Raw genomic sequence first — 25,715 nt, 5'->3', positions numbered from 1 at the left:
ATGGAGGCCCAGCTCTGTCAATTCAATCGATTTATCTTTCAAGCAGGCAACGAATCCATTGGACAGGCAATGTTTGCGCCAATACCTCATATTTATTGCATTTTAGCTAAAATTAATTTAATGCAAAATAGAACAATAATAAGAAACAATTCAAACCATTACAAGCAAGTATCAGGGGGGGGCCACGGACCGGCGGACCATCCGCTAGAACATCCAGCCAACACCACCTATCAACAGCTGAGCAAAATGCTGTTAGGGTTAAGGCTAGACTGCTTGAACATACTGATATGGCTATCAAATATTAGCGATACAAGATATGAAAATTCGATGATAATAATCGCTTCAATTATGCGTCGTAATAAATATCAAATTTCTATATTGAAACAGGATAATATAGTGAAACTCGCTATTGAAGTGTAGAGCTCCGTATTTTTATGTATAAATATCTAAGCATTATCCGGTGGCAGTAAGAATCGAACTCTCTTTTGATACGGATTACGCTTTGAAATCTTGATATTTTGCTTGCGCACCATCTTCCTTAATATCGCTTCCTCATTCTTAGCGTCATCCTCTTCAGACTCTTCTACGAATATAATATATATCGTACAAACAAGGGTTTACAATTGCTTGCGTAAGCTTCGCAGAGTGGTTGATGGCTATCGACCAGACTGCCTGCTTGCAATGTAGTCATACCGAGGGAGCTCCATTGGTCTCGAGTTACGAGGACCGGTCGTCTCACGTATCGTACAGCCCACCTGCCGACAGCTTGTAGCCTCTGATAGCATCTCTTCAATATGAGAAGAGCAGCGACGCTTCCGATTCCGATTGCGTAGAAGTAAGGTGGCTCCATGGTTGGATATTTTGCAAGAGGTACTACCTTCTCAAGACTGGGACGCAGAGGTATACATGCCATCGGCAGGAGCTTCTGGGTTCGAACTATCTCGAACCTATTTCAGGGTTGCTAGATCTTAGGACTACTATTAGCTCGGCATATATAAGTCTCGGGTCAGTTACTCTTAGGTCGGCCATGCTTAGCTGGATATCGATACAAAGCTTCTTCGAAGACAGGTTCTACTATGGCTTCCATAGGACAAGAGATTGATTCATCCATAAGTGAGAGTAATATTCTCCAGTATGGACGCCGTAGCCCAAAGCCAGCGGCAAAGACTCCGGACCAAAATGAGCTCCTGCGCCCATCATCTCACCCGGAAACAGATGAGCCGGGATCTACCAGTGCTGAGACAGAATATCAGCACGGCGATCATGCCAAGCCGGTTTCTAAACGTTCTACGAGAGGCGCTACAGAATCATACAGCCAAGATACAACCCCAGGCACGAGCAGCGGCAGCAGAGCAGCATCGGCGCTAGTCCATCAGCCAGAGGATCCTCCTTCTTCATCACTTGCGAGTAGGTTTCTTTGGGAGCGTAACGAGCGGGCTCCGAAGACCAATATCGCCAAATCCTACAGGGGAGCTAAGCAAAAGCCGATGGGCACCCGGGGAAGCAGAGGATCAGAAAGAACATCACAACGTAGGCAGGAGCAAAAGTGTCAAAATTGAGAACAATGATAACGAAAGTGGAAGTGAAGTAGGGTATGAGATAAGCTGGGAAGAGCGCATGGGACGCAAATCTCTTGAAAAAACGAGCGCCGGCCGTATAGAGAAGTCCGCAGGGAAGTCCGCAAGGAAGGAGAAAGAGAAGGCCTCAGCAGCAAATTTTCGAGCTTGATTATTAGAGAAAATTTCGGACTAAGTAAGCGGAAAGCACGAGAGCGACGACCTACAGCTGAACAATGAGGATATTATGTCGGAAAATTTCTCAATGCCTGATATGGAAGCTCGAGATTCAGATGATTCAGATGATCTACGCGACTCGGAAAATAGCTCTTCCTCGGATGAGGACGACAATGCAAGTATCTATATCAAGTTTCGCGATCCCGATACTATAGATTCAAAGGGCCGTTTCCGTAAGGTTAGAGCTAAGGTTGAGGGAGCTTTGGCTATGAGGGGCAAGATGGTAATTCAGCTGCTCTCGCTGAACGAGAAGGAATATATCAGGCGCTTTACCGTTTCCTGTATTGACTACGGGATTTCGTGGGGCGGTCTTCCTAGCCTAGCCAAGCCGAACCTTAAAAAGCTGAGGAAACTAAAGGGGAGGGGAGTAGGCAAACCGTATATTAACGCAGTAACAAGCTCACCGGTATACGTCTCAGAGCCTCAGTCTAAACCTTTTCATCACCTGCTCCTGGAGCTGCCAAAGGGACCCGAATGGTATAGTAAGTCCGATTGCGGAATCCGTATGGGGTAGTATGAAAGCACGGATGGAAGAGTATTGGAGCCCGATCGGGCCAAGCACTCCCAAGAGAGGTGCGACCGCCTCAGGAACGGGCATATCTGCTAGCTTTTGCAGTCCGACAAGGATGGGAATCAGAGAAACCTCAAGCTCGTGCACAATCATTGCGCATCTCTCAACGATTCAAGCTTGACTGATTGCGAAGCCCTTCTGTCTCGGACCGAATAAGGAGTGTATAGATAGCCGCGAACGACCCTTGTGTGGATGAGTACGTACCTCGGAACCTGTACGGGATCTTTTTGAGCGGGGCTGAGTGTGATCCGAGGCTCACTCGCTCGGATATAACTTCTAGTTTCTGGGAATCCAGAAGCGCGCGCCTGGAATCAAGCGAGGAAGCGCGTGCTATTAAAAGCAAGTCCGAGCAGCACGCTCATGGAGGTTTGATCAGGTGGACACCGCCCTCCATCCTATTATGGCATCCTCACTATCAAGTTCCGTCCTCTCCTATGTCTCCTTCGGCCGCGTCTACCCTCTGGCCCGATCCGCGTACGGAGGAGTACGAGTCCACTTTTCTTGCCACGGCCATCCTGGGGCGGGGAGCTGGAACAAGTGCGCAGCCTCCTCCGCATGAGCATTGGCCTTACACAGATCCACCGCTGGGTTCTCTACGAGGCTTGTCTTCAAGGTGTGCATATGATCGATATCTTATTGACCAGTCGGCATATAGACTTCAATATCTCTATCCCTAATGCCAGCGGCGATCCTCTTCTCTTCTTCGTCTTGCGGACACCATCGTCCCGCTTTGCTGCAGAGGATAAGGTGGCTGTGGTTACACAGCTGCTGGACAACGGCGTGGACCCTCTTCCACTCGATCGCCTTGGACAAACAGTCTTGCACACTGTCGCGGGTATGCAATCCGATAATGACGTCCTCCTGCTCAAGACACCCGCGGACCTGCATCTCGACTTTTCAGAACAGGTTTCTGGAGACACCACTAGCCACTGCAGTCCTTTCGGACCAACTATGAGGCTGCTTGCGTCCTTCTAAAACATGGTGCCGATGTGCATGTAAAGATGGAATTGGGAAGATCTGCAGTGCAGCTTGCGCTCTAGCGAAGCAATACGGAAATGGCTGACTTACTGCTGCAATATGGCGCAGACTTGGACATTAGTGCACTCGGTGATCTGGGTAGTGACCAAGCGTCGATAAGTGGTATATGGATCTTACGGTAGCGCCTGAGAATCTCCTCTGCAGAAACTAAGTAGGGGCAACTAGATTGTATTCTTCGAAAGTATGAATTAAATAGAGTGATTTCGCGATTTATCAAAGGAAAAACATCTCTGCTAACTGAGCATCTGGCTTGAATTCTAGTAATATTTCAAGAGTAGCTTGCCTTGCAGTATTATAGGGAATAACCATCTTGAAGTAACCAGAATTGTCCCGAGCGCTATCTCGTGATATGGCAAGGGCAAATGCGCCGTGCAACTGGTGCCCTAATATCTCTATCAGTGCCTGATTCTCACCATCTTGCAATACCAAGTCGGCTCCTAACTTGATCTTCGTATCCATATGATGGAGGTATCAGCTTGTGCCGTGATCGCGGATATCAAGTTTGTGAATTTGCTGGACTATCTGATTAACTGATGCATTTGCAAGAGTGATTTTCAAGCAGTAATATCCATCGGTCTTCATTGATGGCGCTGTTAGTTCGACCTGAGCTACTGTAGAGCCTTCCTTAACATGCTTTTCAACAATATTCCCAAGAGAGACTGATATCCGGAGCAATTTCTGAAGGTTAATACCCGAAAAGTCCCAGCCTTCTTCGGTATGTCTCAGCATCGTATTAGCACTTGCTAAAGCCGTTGATGCTAGCTCCATGTTGTAGGATTCGTCGCGGAATTGGGCTGAGAAAACTTCTGGGGATACCGTGCTGTGACCTTCGAAGGGCAAGGAAGGTGGATCGGAGTATGAAGAATGTAAAACGCTGTGCCTGGGGAAGGTTGTATTTGTATCGAGAAGCGCTGTAACGTATGTATTACTGTCGACCTTGCTGATTTGGGCATCGTGTAGCACGTTGGCGTTGTGCATTACGTCGGCGTCGTGCACTATGTCGGCGTCGGCATCAGCATCGTGCATCACATCGGCGTTGTGCATTATGTCAGCATCATCCAGTATGTCAGTATCGTGGTCTACATTGGCATTGTCCGGTATGTTCGTCTGGCTAGCACCACCGGCCCCGTCCGGGGTGGCCTCGTCCGGGGTGGCCTCGTCCTGCTCCCTCTCGGCTATGTTGCTAGATTCTGTTTCCATCGCGTTAGTGCCCCTGCCTGGCTTTGAGCAGCGTTGATCACATACTTCTGCTTCTTTTCCTAAATATGGCAGCTCGAGCATCCACCTTTGTGTATTCGGCTCTCGAAAACAATGCTATAACCTCAGAAGCCGCACGTCTCTGAGTTATACAGTCCCACTCCTGGATCGTGTGCAATGCTTGCTGACATTCTCGCGAATCGTTACGATGGTTTTTGTTTGCAGCTCAACTAATCAGGAATGCAGCTAGTCTAATCACGGAAAGCAATCAGAGACCAGAATCCGAAGAGAAGCCGGCCGCGGCAGCAGCCGTCCTATAACACCCTTAACCCTATTCCCATATGTCAAGAACAGGCGGGCATATCAGGGGCCGTCGTTTGATAATACCCTGCCAACTATCGGTAAAGTCGTAGCCGTCGGCAGAAGGGAGGGGAAATAAGGTCCTGGGAGGGTACGGGGAACATAGCACGCCCACCTTTAACCCTCTTATCATTTTGCCTTTGCCTGCATGGCGAGAAGGGATTGCAATTCCCGCAGAAATGAATACCATTAAGGTTGATCACTCTAGGACTCTAATCCAGAAGCTGTGCGGTTTTACTAATGATTTTCAGAAGGTGCGGTTAGGCAGCCGTACGTTCTTAGCAAGAGCGAAGCGAATCCATAGGGACAGGCCCTACTTTCAGCTTGAGGTCCCCAAGTATTGGGCCACATCAATGCTAGCCCGAATCCTGCGTTGGCTGCCAGCTGGCATACAGTGCTAGCTACCTGGAACAGACGTTTCCCGAATGGCTGCTGCCTTCGACTATAATCAAAGAGGGGACCGGCGTTGACTATGAGATGCATATATTCGAGCGGCTAAGGCCACTTCAAGGCGATTGCATCCCCCGCTGCTTCGGCAAGGCTATCTGTGATAGTATCCCAGCACTTGTCCTCCAAGACGTTGAGGGCAAGCTGCTTAAGGAACTGCCACTTGAGGACTTACAGCATCCAAATATCCATGCGGGCTCTATCCATCCGGATCTGAGACAAGGGCTTCAAAAGCTTTACGATCAGCTGACTGAGTACGGTATCTATCACGGCAGACCTAGAATGCATCACTTCCTCTTGGGATGGTAACAAGGTGGTAGTAAAGGACTTGGAGTCTGCAGAGGTGCTACAGAGGGGAACAACCAACCATAATAAGGAGCTGATACTGCTTACAGACGAAATCGTACATCGCATTGTTAACTTGCGGGCCACTGAGCAGAATCGACGACGGGCCGCTGGGCGGTTTTTCATTTAGCTAGTCTTCTCTCCTACCGTTTTTTTTTTTTTTTTTTGCTTCGGTCGTATCCTTCCTTTTCCTCTCGAACAATGTCGACAAGGACGGTTGGCCGGCAGGTGGCAGAGGCCGGCAGAGTTAGCTGCCTGCCAGGACTACTGTCCTTTGTGCTGCTAGGGTTACCTGGTGGCGAAACTACTGCTTTTACAGCCCAGACAGAGAACGTTGGTAGGTATTGGTATATACGAAAAAGAGCTCTACTTGTTGAATAAATCTTCCATCTATAGATGCTTCCGAGACCGTCTGTTCTTCCGTATACCGGCGGAGGACTGGACAGTACGCTTAGCTCTCGTACGCCTGGCTTGCGACTGCTTCCATTTATTCACAAGGTCCATCATCAGACTACCAACAACGCAATATCCCTACCAACCTTGCCTTATCACGTTCACAACTGAGGTCTCATCCTTCCAGCAACCAGCTGAGTGCTGTTTCATCGATTTGTGCAAAAGCAGACCTGGGCATTCACATCTGTTGCTGCTACCGGAGGCCAGGCAGAGTCCTCGCTGGAAGACAAGACATAGTACTTCTGGTCTTTCCGCACCATCACATAAACTTCTGCCTGGTGTATGCGAAAAAGCTGTTTGGCTTTAGAGAAAAGCGCCCGACGTTGTTTGTTGAAATTTGGCAGAAGCCGCTCCTGCTTATCATCTCTCATTCGGAGCTGCATCTGTGTTACCGGAACCGTAGTCATCGGTTGCGGCGCTGCCGAAATATGATCGCAGTTTGGTTAGCTTGCATTCATGTTCGCCTCAGCTTTACTGACGAAAGGCATGAACAGTTTCAGGCATCTGTTAATATTGTATTAGAAGACTCTCAAGTTTCGCAAGGGGCGCATAACAAGCATATCGTGAATACGGGCTTCCTGGAATGGTAGTTTATCTCTGGCAACTAAGGAAAAGGTAATGCATGGAAACTGCTGAATGTTGTATGCTGCTATTCTACTCAATTTTAAGTTCAGAAGATCAGTTGGCGCTTAGCAGGCCAGAAGATAATATTTAAAGTCGCTTCAGGCATGCTGTTTTTTAGATATCTATTCGCAATCTTCGTTTACAAAATATTTCTTTCTTTCTTCTTTTGTATTCGTGTTTTAGATATTCTATCTTGAACCAGCTTAAGAGTTGCAATCTCTTTGCTCATCCTCTCTTCTCCAAGCAACAATGCATTACATCCCTGATAAGGTGCTAGCATCCATTGCATTGGAGTTGAGCTCCATTCGAGACTTATGGTCATTCAGGCTTATCTGCTATTACTGGGCTGGCCTTGCATTTCCCCTTATCGCTCAATACTTCGCTATATTGAATATGTCTGAAGAATTGGCAGCATTCATTGCATTTCTTCGACAGTCACCACATACTGAAGCATATATAAGACGATTAATAATTTACCACGGTAAATGGCTTATCTGCTCGAGGGAAGAGTTTGAGGTGCATTCACTGCTATTTAACGGAAAGGAGAAGTGAGCAAACTTGTTAAGCGTTGATACTAATAAAGCTTACGATATCTACCATGAGTTCATCTCTCAGAAGAGCAAGAGATCAGCATCATTGAATTACTATTAATTTTCCCTCCTGCTACAGTTACTGTCAAATCTTACAATACTGTTCATCATATCAATGAAGAAGTTAGCATAGCGCCCGAAGAGACAGTGGCAACTATCTACTTTGGTTAAGAAGATATAGCTCAGCTCAATGCATAGCGCAAATGTAGACAGTTTGCTCTTCCGAATTCTTCCCATTCTTCAGCATTTTCCACGATTCATCAAGCTCGATATTGCTAGCAGAGTCCAGCCTTTCCCTCTGAATCAAACACTGGAATACATCACTTATCTCTACATGGAAACACTCGAAGTCCGGCGTCCAGCATCTTAGCCTGAGCTTTAATTACTTGGAATATACCAGCATCGTTCCCTTGCGATTGCTATACCTCCTAAGGCTCAAGATTTTCGACTTCGATAGCATAATTACATTGCAAGAGCAAATTGATCAATCTATTAAGCAATATAATTTTGTTCATATAAATATCAAAGAAATGCTCTTATACAATCATGGATAAAGAGAAGGAATCTAGAGCACTCTATTCAGCTTTGATGTTATGACCCATCCAACATGCAGGTCATGAATCACGCCCAGCTCACAGAAGGACCAGGTGTCATGACTCAACATCAAGACAGCCAATAAGGATTATGTAACCCAGGGTTAGGGTTACTGGCGCGACTATGTTGGCTATGGACATAGTCGACAGATTCAGGAAACGACTATGAGGAATCGGAACATAGTCAAGATAATCAGGACTGAAGAGCTGAATATATAAGGACACGTCCAGTACCACTAGATAGACCATCAGGACATAGCTCTTCAGTCGTCAATCTAAGTATCAGATTACTCTCCTACTCTGATAGCCCCAAAGGCAGTGAACACTTGCACAGTTACCCAGTTGTATTTCCGTATTCAAGGCTTATACTTGGCATCGCTCTTGTTAGCATAAACTCTCTGTGTACTTTGGAATCTTCGGATTACTGCAGTGCTCATTACATTTGAGATGCAAGAATGTAATAGTATAGGAATATTATTGAGCTAACAAGCGCCTGAATTAATAATCAGAGATGCTGTACTGTTATTCTTATAAGATGATTGATTTGTTGATTTAGCGTTTCTATATGCATCAGCTGCTAAATTAGTTCAATTTGATTATTATTATCTCTGTATAATGCTTCAATTTGATCATACTTAATCTGATATTAGAACACGCTTATTTCAAAACTAATACCAAGTACTATCAATATATACTGAGACTGTTTATTCTTTCAGATATTTAAGAAAGATTCTGGAATAATACTATATTTTCTTTTAGTTTTCTTTTGATTGCTTTTTCCCTCATATCTTATTTCTATTCACCTAAACTTTATTAAATATAACTAATACAACACTTATACAACATGTTCTCTAATCGCTATCCTACCAACGCGAAGATTCCTCTCACATTGACTTGGGACTACGGAATGAGGCTGAATTGCAACAATTCTTCCGATCTCCGAGAATGCTGAGTTAAGAAGAGTGCTGAAGACTCTGATTAACAAATTTTTATACTCATCGAAATCGATATCATCAACAATGCACTCAACATATCACTAGCTGATATGAAAGCTGCTATTAAGAAGCTTCTAGAGAAGGATCTCCGCGTTTTCCTGAAGATCAGAATGCAGCTTCACTCGCTTATAATCTTCTGGAAGCGTATGATTCACGAGAAGAACCGATTCGATGCTGAGAATAAGTTTCGTAGTTCAGCAGCTATAGATTGTTAGACATGCTTGCTAGAGCTTAGAATCATTCCTCGTTATTGTAGTATTGGTTTGCTAATACTCTAAGAAGTTTCAGACTCAGCTTCAGGCTAGGTTGCGAAGCGTAAGGCTTCTCGTGCGAAGCTTTACGAAAGCGATTCGGAGGCAGTAGATCAGGAGCTGCCGAAGAAAACTAAGCGAATGAAGACGCAGCAAGGAGGGAATGATAATCAGGATAATGATGATAATAAAGAGGATGATGATAGTGATAGTAACTTTGAAGATGAGTCGGAGATAACGAATGAGGAGCCTCTGAGGGAAAGGACCAGGAATAGAAGCGCTAAGCAGAACAAATCCCCTGCTGTTCAAAAAGGCAAGCAACTGAAGAAGAAAAGTGCTGCGAGGCGCAGGGTGTCAGGGCCGATTGTGCCAGCAAGGCTCAGAGCCAGCTAAGCCAGCTGGATTACGGATGACTAAGCAATATGCGGCTATAAAGCGGCTTTCTAGCCACGTCAGCACTGCTGAGCAGAACTTAGCTCCTTAGGCCTCAATGTTATTCTGGTTGTATGCCCCTGAAAGAGAGAAAAGACCTCGCTACATTGCCTTTGCAACCTTTCCACCTGACAGCTTTCTTGAAATCTGCAAAGGAATTGAATATATTCTTAGTACTCTGGATATATATATCAGAATTATCTTAGTATTCCAAGTAATTGCATAGAGAAAACTTATACTAGATAAGAGCATTCTTCTTAAAATAAGTTTCTACAAGAATAATCTTCTCAGATTTCTCAGTAAATTGGATTATATAATGCAAGAAGTATGCTCTGCAGTAAATAAGAAATTTATGCAGTATCCTTTGATTGCTATTATATATAGCAAGCTTATTTATCTTATATGCTTTTCTAGCATTATTAGTAATTATAGAAATGAGCTGCATCTGCTGAGCTTATTAAGCTTGCTATTTCAGCTAAGCTTACTAATTAGCAATAGTAGCATTTTGAGCTTGTTGCTGATTATGCAGATTCTGAATATACTGAGTAAGCTGATATATCTGATTAACTAGTTCTTTCTGAGTAGGAATGCATAAGAACGAAGAGGATTCTTGAAAAGCTATTATATTCCGTATTACTCAAAGAGTAATACTGAACTATTCTTAAACAAGAGTTATTAAAATGTAATAAGCACTGCAATAATCCGGAGATTCCAAAGTATACAAAGAGTTTATGCTAATAAAAGCAGTATCAAGTATAAGCCTTGAATACAGAAATACAACTGAGATAATTGTATAAGTATTCACTGCTTTTGGAGCTATTAGAGTAGAAGAGTAATCTGATACTTAGATTGATAACTGAAGAGCTATATATAATGATCTATCTAATGATAATGGATGTATAACTATATATTCAGCTCTTCATTGTAGCTCATCTTGGATCATCAGCGATCCAAGTGATCCAGGCTCATTGGATTACTCAATGATCTAATGATTCATCCCTGTTATAATCCCTGCTCTGGATTATATAATCACTGTTGGTTATCCGATGTTGAGTTGTGATACCTGGTTTCTTGTTTGGTGGGCCTGTTCCGCGACCTGCATGTTGAATGAGTCATAACACTATCTCAGAGCTAAGCATACCATCTCCTTCAGCAGGTCTATTAATAGCCTCGAGATAGCAATTCAGAGCCTCGCAGATGCACTGCTAGAAGCCCTCAGGAATTAATACGCTTACAGCACAGCTTATTAAGCTTCCAATAGAATAGTTGAACAGATAAGAAGATGCAGCCTGGTTGCTAGTTTGAGCGCTCTGTTCAAACAATGCCTGAAACGCTCCTCCTTCCTTGTTTTGATCGCTTTTCCTTCTCTTCTCTCCCTTACTATTGCTATTATCTGGATTGTAAGCGCCTCCGCTCTTTTTCCAGCACTTCCTCTTGATGTAGCTCTTTTTGCCACAGTTATAGCATTCTACATCCTTCTTCCAGCTATCTTATATCTTCGAGCCTGAGATAGAATTCATCACCTTCTTCCCCTCCTTGCCTCCGCTCTTTCCAGCCTCTTATACCACGAACTCGTTAGTAAGATTGCTAATTAGATCTGATAGGAAGGTAGAGAGAGTTGTTCTGAGAATTGTTCTAGCACGTGCTGCCTACTCAGAACGAGCTTGGAAAACGCTTTGTACAAACATCGAGCATGCAAGAATGCTTGCAAATAGCATATTTGCTTCGTAGATATCAGCAACGAAGCTTCTGAACTTTGAGCAATACTCAATAGAATCGTTTTTGAGCTTCAGATTTATCAGCTTGCAGAATCAGAACATCTAGCTAGTAGGGCCTGTAGTGCTATATATATCCAGCAAGGCCTGCTAAAGCTTCATATCAGAGGTGATATTAGCGAATTGCTTCAGAATATCCGTTGAGATTGTCTTCCTGAGCTTCACATCCAGGCGCTAATCAGCCTTAAGCATAAGAACTGCATTCTCAGCTTGTAGAATGCTAGCCAGATCTATTATGCTAGCTACTGTAATCTTCTAGATGCAATAGTTCGTTGCTATCAATATCTGGATCTTATCCAGCTGGATCTCAGTCCAGTTAACATCTTCATTCTTGATAGCTGGGCCTATCATAGCCTCAGCTCTGGCCTTGGCTTTCGCTGCAGCAGACCTCATGATCACACCCTCAGCCTGCTCTGGATCCATGCTGTCCGGGGACTCGGCGCCGCGCCGGCGAGGCTTGCGATAGTATGTGAGGAAACGTATGTATAGCTTGAGCTAAGCCGGGCTCATAACCTGTCAAATGTGGGGCAGTGAACTCATCAGGGTGAAGAATAGATGAAAAGCCAGGTCATCGTTTCCTTGCACTAATCCTTCTAACTATTCTAGGGCCAGAGGTACTGGTGCATCCGTTTCTATAGGAAAAGTACAACAAAGGGCCGGCTAGCCCGAAATCTAGTGAAAGGGCTCTGGTGTCAGGGGCCTGAAAGGCCCTTTCACCCACATGAGACCAATGCCTTTATTCCGACAGCTTCTCTCAACCAATTCCATCCCGAATAACTTCATCCTTTCACAGGACGTAGATATCATCGCTATGAAGCACAATTCCGAAGCTGAGCTGGTCCAGGCCATCGAGGCTGTCAGGGCAGCTATAACACAGCGACAGGCCTCAAAAGAATAGGGCATTCCGAGAGCCACTCTTCAGCATCGCCTGGCAGGAGGAGAATCGCACAAAACAGCTTATTCAGATAAGCAAAGGCTTTCTATTAGCTAGAAAAAGGAATTGGCTAAATGGATTCGCATTCAGGAAGCCCTAAGGCTTCCACCGAGCTCTTCAGAACTTAGGCTTGTTTTGCTCAACGGATCCTCGAGGTCCAAACCGATCCTCAGGCCATAAGAAAGAAATAGACTCAGGCTTTTTTGAAGAGACATCCAGAGATAAAGGTCCGAAAGACTCGAAAGACTGCCTCAGCTCGAACCAGCGGAGCTACAACAGAGGTAATACGGCCTTGGTTTCGTCTTTTCGAGCTTCCTGAGATTCAAGCCATCAAGCCAGCTAATCGATGGAATATGGACGAGGCTGGGATAATAGAGGGCCAAGGAGAGAATGAATTAGTCCTTGGAAGCTCTTCTTCATGTTCAATCCAGAAAAAAGAGCCTGGATCGAAAGCCTGGACCTTTTTCCTCGAGTATATCTCTGCCACAGGCGCCCACCTCTTTCCCCTGGTCATTTTCAAGGGCTTAACTATACAATAACAATAGTTTTCTACTCGCTTGGAGCTTTTCGAGGGCTAACAATTCACAACAACAAGAAATGGATAGACTAATAATGCTATGGCACTTGAATAGCTGGAAAAGATCTTCATCCTAGGCAGCCAGCCAGCAAACCCCTCAGAAGCAAGGCTGTTGGTCCTGGATGGCCATAGCAGCTATACAACTGAGGAATTTATGTGGCAATGCCTTTGAAACAATATTCTGTTGCTTTATTTGCCTCCTTATACCTCGCATGTGCTTTAACCCCTTGATCTAAGGATCTTCTTATCTCTCAAGAGAGCATATAGAAAGAAAGTCAGTCTTCTAGGCCAATAGGTGGATTCAACAGTCTTAGGCAAGCAGTTATTCCTCGAGAACTATCGTCTGGCTCGCCTGGAAGGCCTTTCTAGCCAGAATATCAGATCTGGATGGAAAGCAACTGGTCTATGGCCAGTTAGACTGGCTAAACCGCTTTCGAGCCCTCTTCTCCTTGAGAATACTTCTCAACGCCCTCAGACCCAGCCGAATTCAGGCTCAGAACCTTCAACAGCAGCCCAGCTTACCCAGAAAGCATCCTCAAGCCAGCCGGATCTCATTTTTCAACTCCTCAAGGGGCTAAGGATCTATACCATCAGCTGCAGAAGATTCGAGGCCGGGTTTTGAACAAGCCAGAGGGCCGTCTAGTTGCTAGAAAGATAAAAAAGTCTCAGGAAAAGAAGGACATAGAACTGGCTAAGGCTCGGGAGGAAATTGACGCACTGAAAAGGCAGATTAAGGCTCTCAGGCCTAGTAAAAGAAGAAAGGTTGATATCAGGCCGAATTCGAGGTTTGCAGATATCCAGGCTATACAGAGGGCTCAAAATTCAGTTAATCGGAATGAGGATAGTCAGGATGAAGAGAGCGATATCGAATTACCTACTGACGAAGAGGATTGCATCGTAGTAGGTGAATAGGGTAGTTAAATATATATATTTAATATATGTGTGTATGTGGAGTGTAGATGGCCGGGGTGGCCGGAAGTTACCCCCTCTGACTTATTACGTGGAAAGAAGTATGTCCAAACTCAGGTGGCCCTTTATCACTGTAGCAAGTGTGCCTCCAACCACCTAATTGGTTGATGAAATACAAACGAAATCCCCCCTACACCTCAAAGAAGCGACAGGTGAAGCTCTGCTGCTGTGGCTGTCAGCTGGCGGCGAATGAAACGCTTATTAGGACTCTATATCTTGTCATTACGTGTCTCGTGATCTCTTGAATTAGGTATTATTAAATACTGTGACCTGATGCGCATCAATATGGCACAAGGTATTCACAGCTAATTATTCTACCATTCCTACCATATGTGCAACACACTGAGGGTATTCGACCGGTCCTGCGGCCTCTTGTCTTGAAGTGCCCGCGCATGTGCGTGCTCAGCCCACGGTCGGTGCAAAACAGCCCACAAGAGGGACAGCGCTTGACGCTTGGGTAGTCGTGGTGCTCGGCCAGGCCAGGTGCAGGAGGAGTGATTCGCCGGTATGATGCTCCTCTCCAGCCGCTGGTGGGCATTCTGGACATTGGAAAAAGCCGGCCCGAGGAGAACTCGCTGGTGTGGAAGCTGGCTGAAGTGTTTCGGTGCGCTCAGCGGGAGATGGACCTTGCAGATGAAACAGGCCGGCCCCGCTTCCCCGGCAATGCCGCCGTGACGAGACGGGGCGCATGGATTTTGCCGTGTGCCTTCTTCTCCACGTGGTCGCTCCACTCGGATCCGCCATGGACGAGACGGTAGGCTCGAGTCCTAGGCGGAGACACTCCGGACAGGACAGCGGGTGCTCAAAGATTGGCTCGTGCTTGCTTTGGTGGTGGTGCCTCGTGATGGACGACGGCCGCATGGGCTTTGCAGTGCACAGAAGCACCTCGCCATCTTCTCGGGCTGCGATCCCTCAGCGTCCGCCTCGGCTGCTGGGTTGAGAGTTGTCGAGGAGGTTCCATGCGTTCGTTGGCCATGTACCGCACCAGCCAGTCCATGGTCTTGGCTGAACGGTCTTCTGCAATCGTCTCTAGCGTGACTTCTTCAGTCCACTCCTATATCACCAGATCCATCCGTAAAGTCGTGTGAGAACGGCGACCGGACGGCTCCGAACGCCGTATATGAGTGGTTGTGAGGCCCCGAAATCTCAAGCTGGCGGCCTGGGCGTTGTGCTTCTCGCGGCTGTCCAGAACATGCATCTCTTCGAGGTGGCGGCGTCTGCGTTTGTCGAGTTTGGCCTTTCTCCTGCGGACCTCCTTTTGGTCCCTTTCCCCAACTGTGATATCCTTTTCCGCCAACTCGGGGTCGAAACTCTTCGTGGCCAGTTCAAAGGCATTCCGGAGCTTGGTGACGTCTCGACGCTTCATGATGGAGGAGGCCAGTTGTTGGGGCGTGGGATCAATTGGTGCGTTGGGGTCGTTCCGGAGGCACAAGTCGCGAAGGACCTGGAAGAGGTCCGTCCTCGTTGGACCCAGCAAACTCGCTAAAGCGGAGCTTTGCGAGATCGACGCGTACGTGCTTGCTCATGTAGTTGTTCTCGTAGATATGCGTGGAGTGACTCATGATGAAGTTTTGCAAAGCGCTTGTGAGGCAACCTTGAGAAGGGGAGTAATGTCAGAAACTGCACGGCTGCATCAGGGATGGGTTGGTCAGGACTTACCATCCAGACCGGCGCCGACGCCCACTCGCATAGCATAGAGACGGGGAAGGAAGGGGCATCCACCCACAAGTAGACAGCGACGGAAAATGCGTATCAACACAGGCCAAGACATGGGCAAGATCAGCTTATCCAACATGCTTTCCTTCCACTTGACGTCGTCCTCAAAGGCTCTGAGGTGGATGGATTCCAAGCACAGCGATCAGCCGTGTGAGGAGGCATAAGAATGGGTAAGGCAGGAGGGTCGTGGAAAAACTGTATCTGTTGACAACATTAGTTTGACGGTCCAGATGAAAGAATGGAACGGGGGGCAACCAACTTCTCTCCCTTTTTATGTTCCAGCGCATCTTGCTTCAGCTTGTTCCGATGAATCTCGATCTGTATATCGCGGAACTTGACTTTTCCAATGACCATGCCCTGTCTATCTGAAGCCGCCGTACGCAAAGAAAAGAAAAAGCGCGTGGAAAATGACGCGGTGAATCGGCTGTTGGACAGGAATGTCGTCCGCGCGGAGCCACAAAGTCTTCACGAGTCTCCCGCTGTCTCGAGCGGTCAACTCGATGGTCTCGTACTCTGACGTTCTGCTGAGGCCCATCTCCGTGGCGCCCTTGCCATATATCCCACTGACAACAAAGCTGTCAGCAAAACAGCTCCACAATGAAGGACCAGGAAAGGCGTACGTGACTGATTTGAGTGACAGGTCCCTTGTCTGCCCAGCCAGGGTAGTAGTTCTTGGGCCGCTTAAGAACCATCCAGTATAGTGTAGCCGAGTCGCATTTTTCTCTTTGGATAGAGATACTCGGCGTCGGCCGCCGCGATGAGAGCTTTCCAGAAGCTATTGAGCGCCCTGCATATCTTCACGCCTTGCTCGGTGACGGACTCCTGAGTTCTTGACGTAGAGCTTTAGCAAGGCCTTGCACTCCTTCTTGACGAGAGCATCGTCCTTGCACAGTCCAACCCAGAATTCCAAGTTGTCGATATGCTTGTTAAAGCGCTTCTGATAGTATGCTAGATTCCTGTGGCAGGCCCGTCAGCTTGAGTCGCACGGTATGGTGGGCACTACTCACTTGTTCCACGTCCGGAGGACTCTCGCCCTCTTGTCCTCGGTCACCTTGGCAAGGAGTGGCAGTCCATTCCCGGGGTCTTCGTCCTCCTCCTCTGGGGTGAGGAAGGCAAAGGGATCGGAGCCGCCGCCAGACTTGTCGGCCGCTGTCATCGTGGCCTGGTGGCTGGCCGTGGAGTAGGAATTGGGTGGCCAGAAGAGAGAGAAGGCCTTCGTGAGAGTGTCATCCCCTTGGGCGCCCAAGCCCTCCCTCATCAGGTGCCTCCTCTCTGGGTCGCATCACCTGCTCCGCCCCTCCACCCCCATGAAGTTTATGCATATCCTGGTGCCAGATCCATCCCGCGAGACGCCGTCAGGCAGTTCGTCGACGATCCATGACGGCCGGAGGTTGAGCTTGAGACGGTGAAGACGTTGGCTTGTGGTCAGGCCAAAAATGGACATGAGCATTGTGGCTGATGATGAGGGTGGTGTGGCGCCGTAACTGGGGTGTTTTAAAACAGTGGCAACGGTCCCAGCAGAAAAATGAGGATTTTCACGATGGATGAGGACCAAAAGTTGATTGAAGAGGAAAAGAGTACGGCTTTCGGAGGCTGGTTCTCCCGAAGGCCGATTTAGCGCGTTACAGGTGCCAGCCGCCCCAGCAGCCGATTGGAGGGTAGCATCGCTGACTCATCCACGCCTGGTGCCTTCCGGGTAGTTTTCGTGCCACTGTTTCGTGACTTGGATGGGTCATAACAGGGGAAGTCAATGGAGATTCTTCTTCAATACTGTGTTTCCATATGCCGGTCCTTTTGAACCTCAACCTGATCATTATTGAAAATGTGCGAATTCCAGTGAGCCACTAGCCCCGCGCAGCGTTCCACACAGTGGACTGTCAGTTACTAGTCGTCGCCCGGCCTTCCCTTGATCCTCATACTAAGCCTAATTAGGGAGGGTTCACGATGCTCGTCTTGGTGTCTCGGCTTCTCGCACGCCAGGCACGATGTAACGCTGGCCCACAAGAGGCCAGCCCATACGTATTTTTACACCAATCACATAAGCAAATTCGATGCAGTGGAGCATTTCATTTCAGCGCTCTCGTACGATGCCAGCGTGGCCATCAGGCCCACTGTTATCTCAGCCACCCCAGGCCAATCGATTATGTACATAAGGGAAAGGGAAACAACAGGTCTAGCAGAAGGAAAGGAGGAGGAGTCATCCTTTTGAATGGAAGAGCCGACAGAGCGGCTTGGGAGCAGCTCACACCCTGACACCACATTCTCCTGCAGTCGCGTCCTTTGTGGCAGAGGCCATAGGGGCCTCGAGTGAATGAGGCCTGGCTGGCCACCCTGACTCACTGGCCTGGGCCATTCAATAGAAAGGCAGTGAGTCGCTAGGTACGCTAGCCCAGTTGGGACTAGTGCCAATTGCCTTTCTATATAGAAGGCAATTGGCAAGCGTGCTTTGAGATAAATTGAAGAACCATCTTCCCTTTTACCATTTGTAGTACACCATAGAGTGCCTTCTACATCCTTCTTTCTTCCTTATTCCACTCGCTGCATCGCCGACACTGCCATCGATTCTGCCACCGATTCTGCCACCGATTCTGCTAACAACACTGCCACCGACACTGCTGCCGACTCTGCCACCGACCGTCGCTGTGTCTCCGACGACCGACGCTGCAGGTACTGACTGCAGGTACTGCATCGCACTGCGCAGTACGCAACAGAGAAAGAAAGCCCAGCAAGGAGCCTCTCGCCAAGCTACAGTCTGCCGAGGATCTAGGCATCGTTTTGTCGATCGCCAAGTTGTCTTGAAGCCCCCAGGTAAAAGACTACATGGTTTTTCGACAGGCGGTGCTATTCAACGGGTCTGACGCGTCTGGGCGTTGGGTCACCAAGTCGGCAGCTCTCTTTTGGCGCCGCCGTCTGGAGGCCAGCTTCAATCCCCATCACATCGCCGCTGCGAGGCCCCCAGTTTCCAAAGTCAAGGCTAACTTTGATCACAACAGAAAGCCTGGGAGGGTGGGCGCCTGCGGGCGGGGTTTCTTTCTCTCCATAGCTTTCCTGTCTGAATGAAGCATACTAATGCCAAATGTTCTATACCTAGTTGTCATTATGGCTGCTCCAGCTCCGCCCTCGCCTATCGTACAAAAGGCTACGGCTGTGGTCGAGTGGAGCGACCATACAACCAAGCCTCGACTCTCTCGCTATCTGGTCGGAGCGAACCCCTCCTCTGTTCTGTTCACCATGCTCTGCAATGAACAGCAGTACACTGCAGCTCTGTTCATTCGGGTCTCGCTCCGTCTCGGACAGCAGCAGATGACGGAGGATGAGAAGGAAGAATATCTGTACATCATGATTGAACCGTCAGATATCATCCTGCTCACCCAGGATTCAGCGCGAAACCTTGCGGAAAATAGTCCCAGAGACATCGCCGTCTTTGGCAGCCCCACGACATGCCTCCGCCTGCTGCTGCGCAGACCTGTCACCATCTTCGGCTCTTCCAAGCTTGCCCTGCCGCTGCACTCGAAGCACAGCGCTGAGCCTCTGCGCGCCCTGGGGCTGCTGACACAACAAACCCTCTTCGCCATCCACCTAGAACAATCCCGCGTCTTAGATATGGAAGCACTACAGCGAATCTGCCAGGCAGCAATGGAAGGCAGGCTCACGCAGCACCAGGTATATATGAAACTTTTGAGCCAGCGTCACCACGCTACTGTCATCGAACCCCACAATCTTCCCAGGACTGGGAGCAGCAAGAGAAGACGAGGGGACCAGGACGACGATGGCGAGGACGACAATGACGATGACAACCATCGCATCGCGACCCCCTCTCCCCCTTCATACACGGCAACTCAGGCGCTGTCGCCGCCCTTAGCCGCCACACAGTCCAAATCCCCTGAGAAGAAGCGGCTGCGCCAGCTGCAGGAGCGCGAGCAGGCGCAGGAGTGGGAGCAGGATAGCACAGATATGGGAGACACGATGCCACTAACAAGAACTGTCGTTGGGGTCTGGGCAAGGTTCCTCGCCCAGCAGAAGGCGCAGATGGGTGAATTTCTCACACAACGGCAGGCGCAGATAGATAAATTTTTCACACAACGGCAGGCGCAGATAGACCAGACTTTTGTCCGCATCGATGCGCAGATGCAAGAGATGGAGGTTCGCATCACAGAGCGGCTCGAGGGGCGTATTGGAGACGAGATACAGGACTGTGAACGGCATGTCGGGGCTCTCGTCCGTGATAACACCATCACCCTCCGGCACGAGCTCGAGGAGGTTGTCGAGGATTCTGTGGAGCGTAGCTTGGATTTCGGGGATAATAGCTGGGAGGATCTTAAGGATGAGATCAGACAGGCATGCCTGGATGAGCTGAAGGATGATCTAGAGGGCGGTCTTGTAACTATTACTCTTCCCAGATGAGACTCTTATACTCAAGGTCAGTTGAGATGGATTACTATATTCTGAAGTGGGCACTTGAGGGCGTTCTCGCACCGGCAGATACTTCTCTTGTCTACTGCCACAAAAAACAGTATCTTCTAGAACTCTACAGCTAGGCTTTCATACCCAAGAGGATACTGTTATGCACCTACAAGATATGGATGTACCAAGAAGTAATCCGTAATTATATGCTCTGGGGTAAATGCGAGAATTGGTGTCCGCCAGTCCATCGGTAACCCATTTCGCCAGCAGATTGCAGTCATTTTCTTGCCCATCACTACAACACCCCAAACAGCTCCCTAAGCTGTCCACTCCCGCCACTTAGCCCATACAGTCTGGGCTCATACAGTACCAAGTGTATATCTAGTAGTTCTTTCTCTGCCTCCCGGCGATGGAGTGGACAGACTGCTGGTAGTTCTTTTCTTCAAAGCTGTCTTCGTCGTCATGCTTGGGGTGCCAGGGCTTTCTGCGCATATGCATCTTAAGCTTGATACCAAAGGATCCCCTTGATCACTCCTGTTAACTGTTGTATGCTCTCTAAGTTGATGATGATGATGATTTATTACGCCCGGAGACCGTAGGCCTAGAGGGCACACCTATCCAAGGGACTATAGTATCTCCCAGTACTGGCTACTGTGTTTCGTCAAAGCCCATGTGAAAACTCCTTGATGTAGTGGCTCCTTCCTCCTTTGTATACCTCAGGCATGGCGGGTCGGTGGGCATTAGTATTGGAGACGCGCGATCAGCGCTGGCTTCCATACCGACTACAACCTGAAGCGTCGGTGCGGTGCGATCGTGGTCTTGCCAATGCCAAGACAAGAAGATGCAGTATTTGTGAAGACGAGCGTGTTGGAGACGGGAAGACGAGAGGCGGGAGGATTGGAAATGGAAAAGGCTAGTAAGTCAAAGCACCCCCTTCCCGATCACCCCGGTCAGCCACACTACATATATACACATATATATTTTATATAGTTTTATTCATCCTATTCACCCACCACGATGCAATCCTCCTCATCAGTAGGTACTTCGATGCTGCTCTCTTCATCTAGACTATCGTCATCTCGATTAACCGCATTTTGAGCTCTCTGTATAGCCTCAATCCCTGCGAACTTCGAATTCGGGCTCACATCAACCTTTCTCCTTTTACTAGGCCTCTGAGCCTCGATCTGCTTCCTCAACATCTTATTTTCCTCCAATGCCTTGGCCAACTCGAAGTCCCTCTCGTCATATACTTTTTGTATCTTTCTAGATAGTATGCGGCGGCCTAGATCTGTTGAAAGATGGTGCCGATTTTCCTGCAGCTGATGATATAGCTGTTTGGCCTTTCGAGGAGTTGAAAAAAGGACGGATTGGCTTGAGGAAGCTTCCAGGGGAAGTTTATGTGCTGTTGATTGTGTTAAGGCTGAATTCGACTGGCTCTGGATGCCTGGTTGACTGTTCTCGAGGAGAAGGGGGCTCAAAAGTGCTTTCGAGGATCTCAAGGGCCATAGGCCAATTGCTTTCCATCCAGATCTGATATTCTGGCTTGAAAGGCCTTCCAAGCGAGCCATGTGATAATGTTTGAGGAATAATCGCTTGCCTGCGATAGTTGAATCCCCTCATTGGCTCATATTGCTGACTTTCTTTCTATATGCTCGCTTGAGAGATGAGAAGACCCCTAAATCAAGGGGTTGAAGGACGTGAGAGGTATGAGGAGGCAAGTAAATCAACAGGATGTTGTTTTGATAGCATTGCTACATAAACTCATCAGTTTTATGGCTGCCATGGCCATCCAGGACTAAAAGTCCAGCTTCTGAGGGGTTTGCTGGCTGGCTATAAGGGATGAAGATCTTTTTAAGCCATTCAAGTGCCATTTTATCGTTAGTCCATCCGGTTTGCGTAGCAGTGAATTGCTAGCCTTCGAAAGGCTTTAAATCGATAGGAAACCATTGTTGTTGTGCTGTTTGCCTTTTGAAAGTCACCAAAAGAGATGAGTATCAGTAGCAGAGATACACTCGAGGAAAGAGGTCCAGGCTTTCGATCCAGGCTGTTTTCTTTGAATTAAATAGAAAAAGGAGCCTCCGAGGACTGATCCATTCTCTCCTTAGCCCTCTATAAGGCCAGCTTCATCCATATTCCGTCGATTAGTTGGCTTGATGGCTTAGATATAAGGAAGATTGAAAAGACGAAACCAAAGCCGTATTACCTCTGTTGTAGCTCCATTGGTACGTTCAGAGGCAATCCGGCGAGTCTTCCTGACCTGTATCCCTGGATTTCTATTCAAAAAACCGTGGGTTCATCTCTTTCCAAGAGGTTCAGTATCTCCTTTGATGAGGTGTGGAAATATAAGAGAAGTGCCAGTGCAACGCACAGGCGATCGCTTTTGCGATAGTTATGAGCCCGGTTCGCTCAGAGCGCGATGCGTTCATTCTCCTGAGCTATAGCACTTGGCACTGACCTTGATCCACATTATAGAGCCCCGGCTTCAACTGGGAAATAAAAATATTCAAAGGTTGCGAGTTCGAACATATAATTATACCGAATCATAGGATTGATCGCTTCAACGAGAAGGCAGAGGAACCTATTGAGGGAGCTGTATATTATCGTCTCAGATTGAAAGATTTTTCACTTTCCGGATGTTTCCGAAAAACTGAAGGGGTGTGTAGAAATATCAGGGAATTGCCAGTGCAACGCATAAGCGATCGCTTTTGCGATAGGAGGATCTGCTGTGCGAAAAATCTCAATTCTGAATGGCTTGGTGAAAGCTTTAAGCTTTCCTGAATCAGAACCTTTTCAGCTAATTTCCTTTCTTGAGTAGAGAAGAGCTTTTGAAAAGATTCAGTATCTATGTAATGATGCACTGCAATATCCGAAGATCCTGAAGTATACAAAGAGTTTATGCTAACAAGAGCAGTATCAAAGTAATATCCACTGAATACGGAACAAGTAACGAGTAATCCGTAGAAATGCTTTCATTCGCTTTTGAAGCTATTCAAGTATATAACAAATGAATACTTAGATTGACAACTGAAGAGCTATATTCTGATAGTCTATCTAATGATAATGAATGTATCCTTATATATCCAGCTCTTCATTATAGCTCATCTAGCTTACTGATGATTCAGATAATCCAGCTCACTTAGCTCACCAATGATTCAAATAATTCAACTCTGTTATAACTCTAATCCTGAGTTATATAATCCTGCTCGCTGCCCGATGTTGGGCTGCAACATCTGGTTTCTTGTTAGCGGAGCTTGTTCTGTAACCTGCATATTGAATGCTAGGAGCGTCTTCTTTAGAAAAGCGAAACCGTCCCTAGTAAGCCTTCTGCATATATACATCTGAACTCTGTTGCCAGCGAGATGCAGTCAGCGAGCCTTTGCCATCTTACAAGCTGCTTTCCTGAATCAACACGTGGCGTTACTTGTTTAGACAACTCTAGTTGGAGAAGAACAATCTCAAGCTTATTCAACTGTGATAATTCTATGTGATTCATTCTCATTTTCAGTATTCAGATACTGCTGCTGCTTACAGTGAACCAGAACTAGGGCGCTGTCGCCCTTGAAAGAAAAAGGAACGAACAGCTGCTGAAGCAATGAGCAAGAGCTCGTGCAACCCAAGCATGCCTGTACAGATGAGAACAGCAAACTAAGGCTATACGGGCACAAGAACAGGATGAAAAACCTGTCTTAGATCTGTTCAAAGAGTTCAAAATTGAAAAGAAGAGAAAGAATGCTTGATTATTGCTTATAGCTAAAGAATTTGAAAAGTAAGTGATATTCTTTATATGCATGAGAATTCTTGATTTACTATATTCTATATTTCATAGATTATTACTCTAGCTATTATAATAATTCTTCTTTAGTAACTTTCTTCTAAAGTTGTAATAAGTTTAATAATATACTAGATCTGATTAGAGGGAGAAGAAGTAAAAGAAATAAAGAATTTATTACAAACTGCTAAAGGAAATACTGCAAATCAAACTATCTTCTAATTCAATTCTTATATTTCTTCTTATTATTTAAATTATTATTTAAATTAATGCAGAAGTATTAGTATTTATCTTTAGTTTATTTATAATATAAGTATTATTTGAATAGATTCTAATATTGATTTCTTTTCTGTTTCTATTTGCTTTCAAACTCTGCTTGAGTAGCAGCAGCAATAGCAGTTCTCTTCTGATTCTGTATTCATATTCAATAAATCCTTTTATAATCCGCTTTATATATATCTATCTTAATAGCATGATTAAATTCTATTTAGTTCAGAGAATCTATTAAGAGCTTGATAGGATTAAGGCTATAAAGCTTATTCTATAGAAGCATATAAAGCTTCTGAAATCTATTAAGAAAACTGAGAAGCATAATATTGCTACTTCTTAGTTTCTAATGCAATAAAGCTTCAGTAGCACGCTCAGGCCTAGCTATTTGCTATATTGATAGATTAATTGTTAGTTCTGAACTAATAAGCATTTTCTAAGATAAGAAGAAGTAAGAATTAGTAAGAGTTTCAAATAAGAGTTGATTTAATTCTGAGCTGATACTATATTCTCTTGATAAATGCAAGATTGAGCTAGCTGAAGCTATATTCTCTTGGAACTATTGTTTTGATAAAACTAAGCTAAATGCTCTACTTGTTCTGAAATTCTTTAGAGCAAAAGCTAATATATTTCTTCTTATTCTGTTAAGATTGCTTTTAATAGATAGTTTAAGCAAGTTTGCAATTTCTTTTATAAAGAAGATAATATTCAGCTTATAGATTATATTTAGTATTCTATCAGCTTTTATTTATACAGCTTTGTATTCTTAAAGCGAAGTATTCCTTCTTAATAGCTAATTAGAATATTATATATAATTATTATATCTCAGCTTATAAGAAAATGTCAGGAGTGGCGCTCCCGCCAAGGCGTCTTCGGAGCGCTAGCAGATCACATGCCGCTCTCTCTTACATAGCCAGCGTATCGCCTTCTCAATTCTGTTCCTGCACTCAGCAAGAATTAGTCTTAATACAATCAGAGACCTACCAGCTACCTCTTCAAGCCTGTCTCCTGCTTATGTTATTGTGATTTCGCCTAGCTTTCGTACCAGGTGTTCTAACAGAAAAGATCTAGCAATATAAGCTTATTATAGCTATCTCTATACTTCATTCTTTCATATTTTATATAATCTCTCTATAATTAAGATAAAAAGCTTGCTTTTAATCTGAATAGGTACTAAGTAATTAGTAGAAATCAGTAGATTTCAGAATTCTAAAGTAAAATAGTTTGATTATATAAAGCAGAGCTATATTCGAATTATTATTTAGCAGCATAATTAGAACATTCTCGAAATCTTAATTCTAATTAGCTTCAGCACTTCTAAGCTAATTATTTAAATAGTACTGAACCAGAACTAGGGCGCCGTCGCCCTCGAAAGAAAAAAGAGACAAACAGCTGCCGAAGCAATGAGCAAGGGCTCGTGCAACCCAAGCGTGCCTGTACAGATGAGGACAGCAAACTAAGGCCACACGGGCGCAAGAACAGGGTGAAAAACCTGTCTTAGACCTGTCCAAAGGGTTCAAAATTGAAAAGAAGAGAAAAGATGCTTCATTGTTTCCTATAGCTAAAGAATTTGAAAAGTGAGTGGTATCCTTTATATGTATGAGGACCCTTGACC

The 25,715-nt window shown here is 46.2% G+C and overlaps 7 protein-coding genes across 7 annotated transcripts; 3 read left to right on the top strand and 4 right to left on the bottom strand.

Moving 5' to 3' along the window:
- Positions 1 to 1,076: 1,076 nt before the first annotated feature.
- On the top strand, positions 1,077 to 2,485 carry M406DRAFT_75471 (uncharacterized protein; the record flags this gene model as incomplete). Its single annotated transcript, XM_040925855.1, has 3 exons — positions 1,077 to 1,530; positions 1,754 to 1,966; positions 2,277 to 2,485. The coding sequence occupies 3 exons, from the start codon at positions 1,077 to 1,079 to the stop codon at positions 2,483 to 2,485; spliced, it is 876 nt and encodes a 291-aa protein (XP_040779247.1).
- A 1,388-nt stretch (positions 2,486 to 3,873) lies between these two features.
- Positions 3,874 to 4,602, bottom strand: M406DRAFT_75472 (uncharacterized protein; the record flags this gene model as incomplete). The annotated part of the gene is made up of 1 exon (XM_040925856.1): positions 3,874 to 4,602. The coding sequence occupies one exon, from the start codon at positions 4,600 to 4,602 to the stop codon at positions 3,874 to 3,876; it is 729 nt and encodes a 242-aa protein (XP_040779246.1).
- A 9,580-nt stretch (positions 4,603 to 14,182) lies between these two features.
- M406DRAFT_354876 (uncharacterized protein) lies at positions 14,183 to 15,261 on the top strand. Its single transcript, XM_040923016.1, has one exon. The coding sequence runs from the start codon at positions 14,633 to 14,635 to the stop codon at positions 14,882 to 14,884; it is 252 nt and encodes an 83-aa protein (XP_040779245.1). The 5' UTR covers positions 14,183 to 14,632; the 3' UTR covers positions 14,885 to 15,261.
- Positions 15,262 to 15,843: 582 nt separating this feature from the next.
- Positions 15,844 to 16,235, bottom strand: M406DRAFT_320839 (uncharacterized protein). The gene is made up of 2 exons (XM_040919442.1): positions 15,920 to 16,235; positions 15,844 to 15,861 (listed from the first exon to the last, which is right to left on the bottom strand). Exon 1 carries the CDS (start codon positions 16,193 to 16,195, stop codon positions 16,022 to 16,024), a length of 174 nt encoding a protein of 57 aa, XP_040779244.1. The 5' UTR covers positions 16,196 to 16,235; the 3' UTR covers positions 15,844 to 15,861; positions 15,920 to 16,021.
- A 455-nt stretch (positions 16,236 to 16,690) lies between these two features.
- M406DRAFT_320838 (uncharacterized protein) lies at positions 16,691 to 17,383 on the bottom strand. Its single transcript, XM_040919441.1, has one exon. The coding sequence runs from the start codon at positions 17,108 to 17,110 to the stop codon at positions 16,943 to 16,945; it is 168 nt and encodes a 55-aa protein (XP_040779243.1). The 5' UTR covers positions 17,111 to 17,383; the 3' UTR covers positions 16,691 to 16,942.
- A 762-nt stretch (positions 17,384 to 18,145) lies between these two features.
- Positions 18,146 to 18,813, bottom strand: M406DRAFT_320837 (uncharacterized protein). The gene has a single exon (XM_040919440.1). The coding sequence runs from the start codon at positions 18,429 to 18,431 to the stop codon at positions 18,252 to 18,254; it is 180 nt and encodes a 59-aa protein (XP_040779242.1). The 5' UTR covers positions 18,432 to 18,813; the 3' UTR covers positions 18,146 to 18,251.
- Positions 18,814 to 19,568: 755 nt separating this feature from the next.
- M406DRAFT_354872 (uncharacterized protein) lies at positions 19,569 to 20,232 on the top strand. Its single transcript, XM_040923015.1, has one exon. The coding sequence runs from the start codon at positions 19,615 to 19,617 to the stop codon at positions 20,062 to 20,064; it is 450 nt and encodes a 149-aa protein (XP_040779241.1). The 5' UTR covers positions 19,569 to 19,614; the 3' UTR covers positions 20,065 to 20,232.
- The last annotated feature ends 5,483 nt before the right edge of the window (positions 20,233 to 25,715 follow it).

The sequence above is a fragment of the Cryphonectria parasitica genome, assembly GCF_011745365.1.
Source record: "Cryphonectria parasitica EP155 unplaced genomic scaffold M406scaffold_2, whole genome shotgun sequence".
In the NCBI taxonomy this organism is placed as follows: Eukaryota; Fungi; Ascomycota; class Sordariomycetes; order Diaporthales; family Cryphonectriaceae; genus Cryphonectria; species Cryphonectria parasitica.
This window is presented reverse-complemented; position numbering and strand designations above follow the sequence as displayed.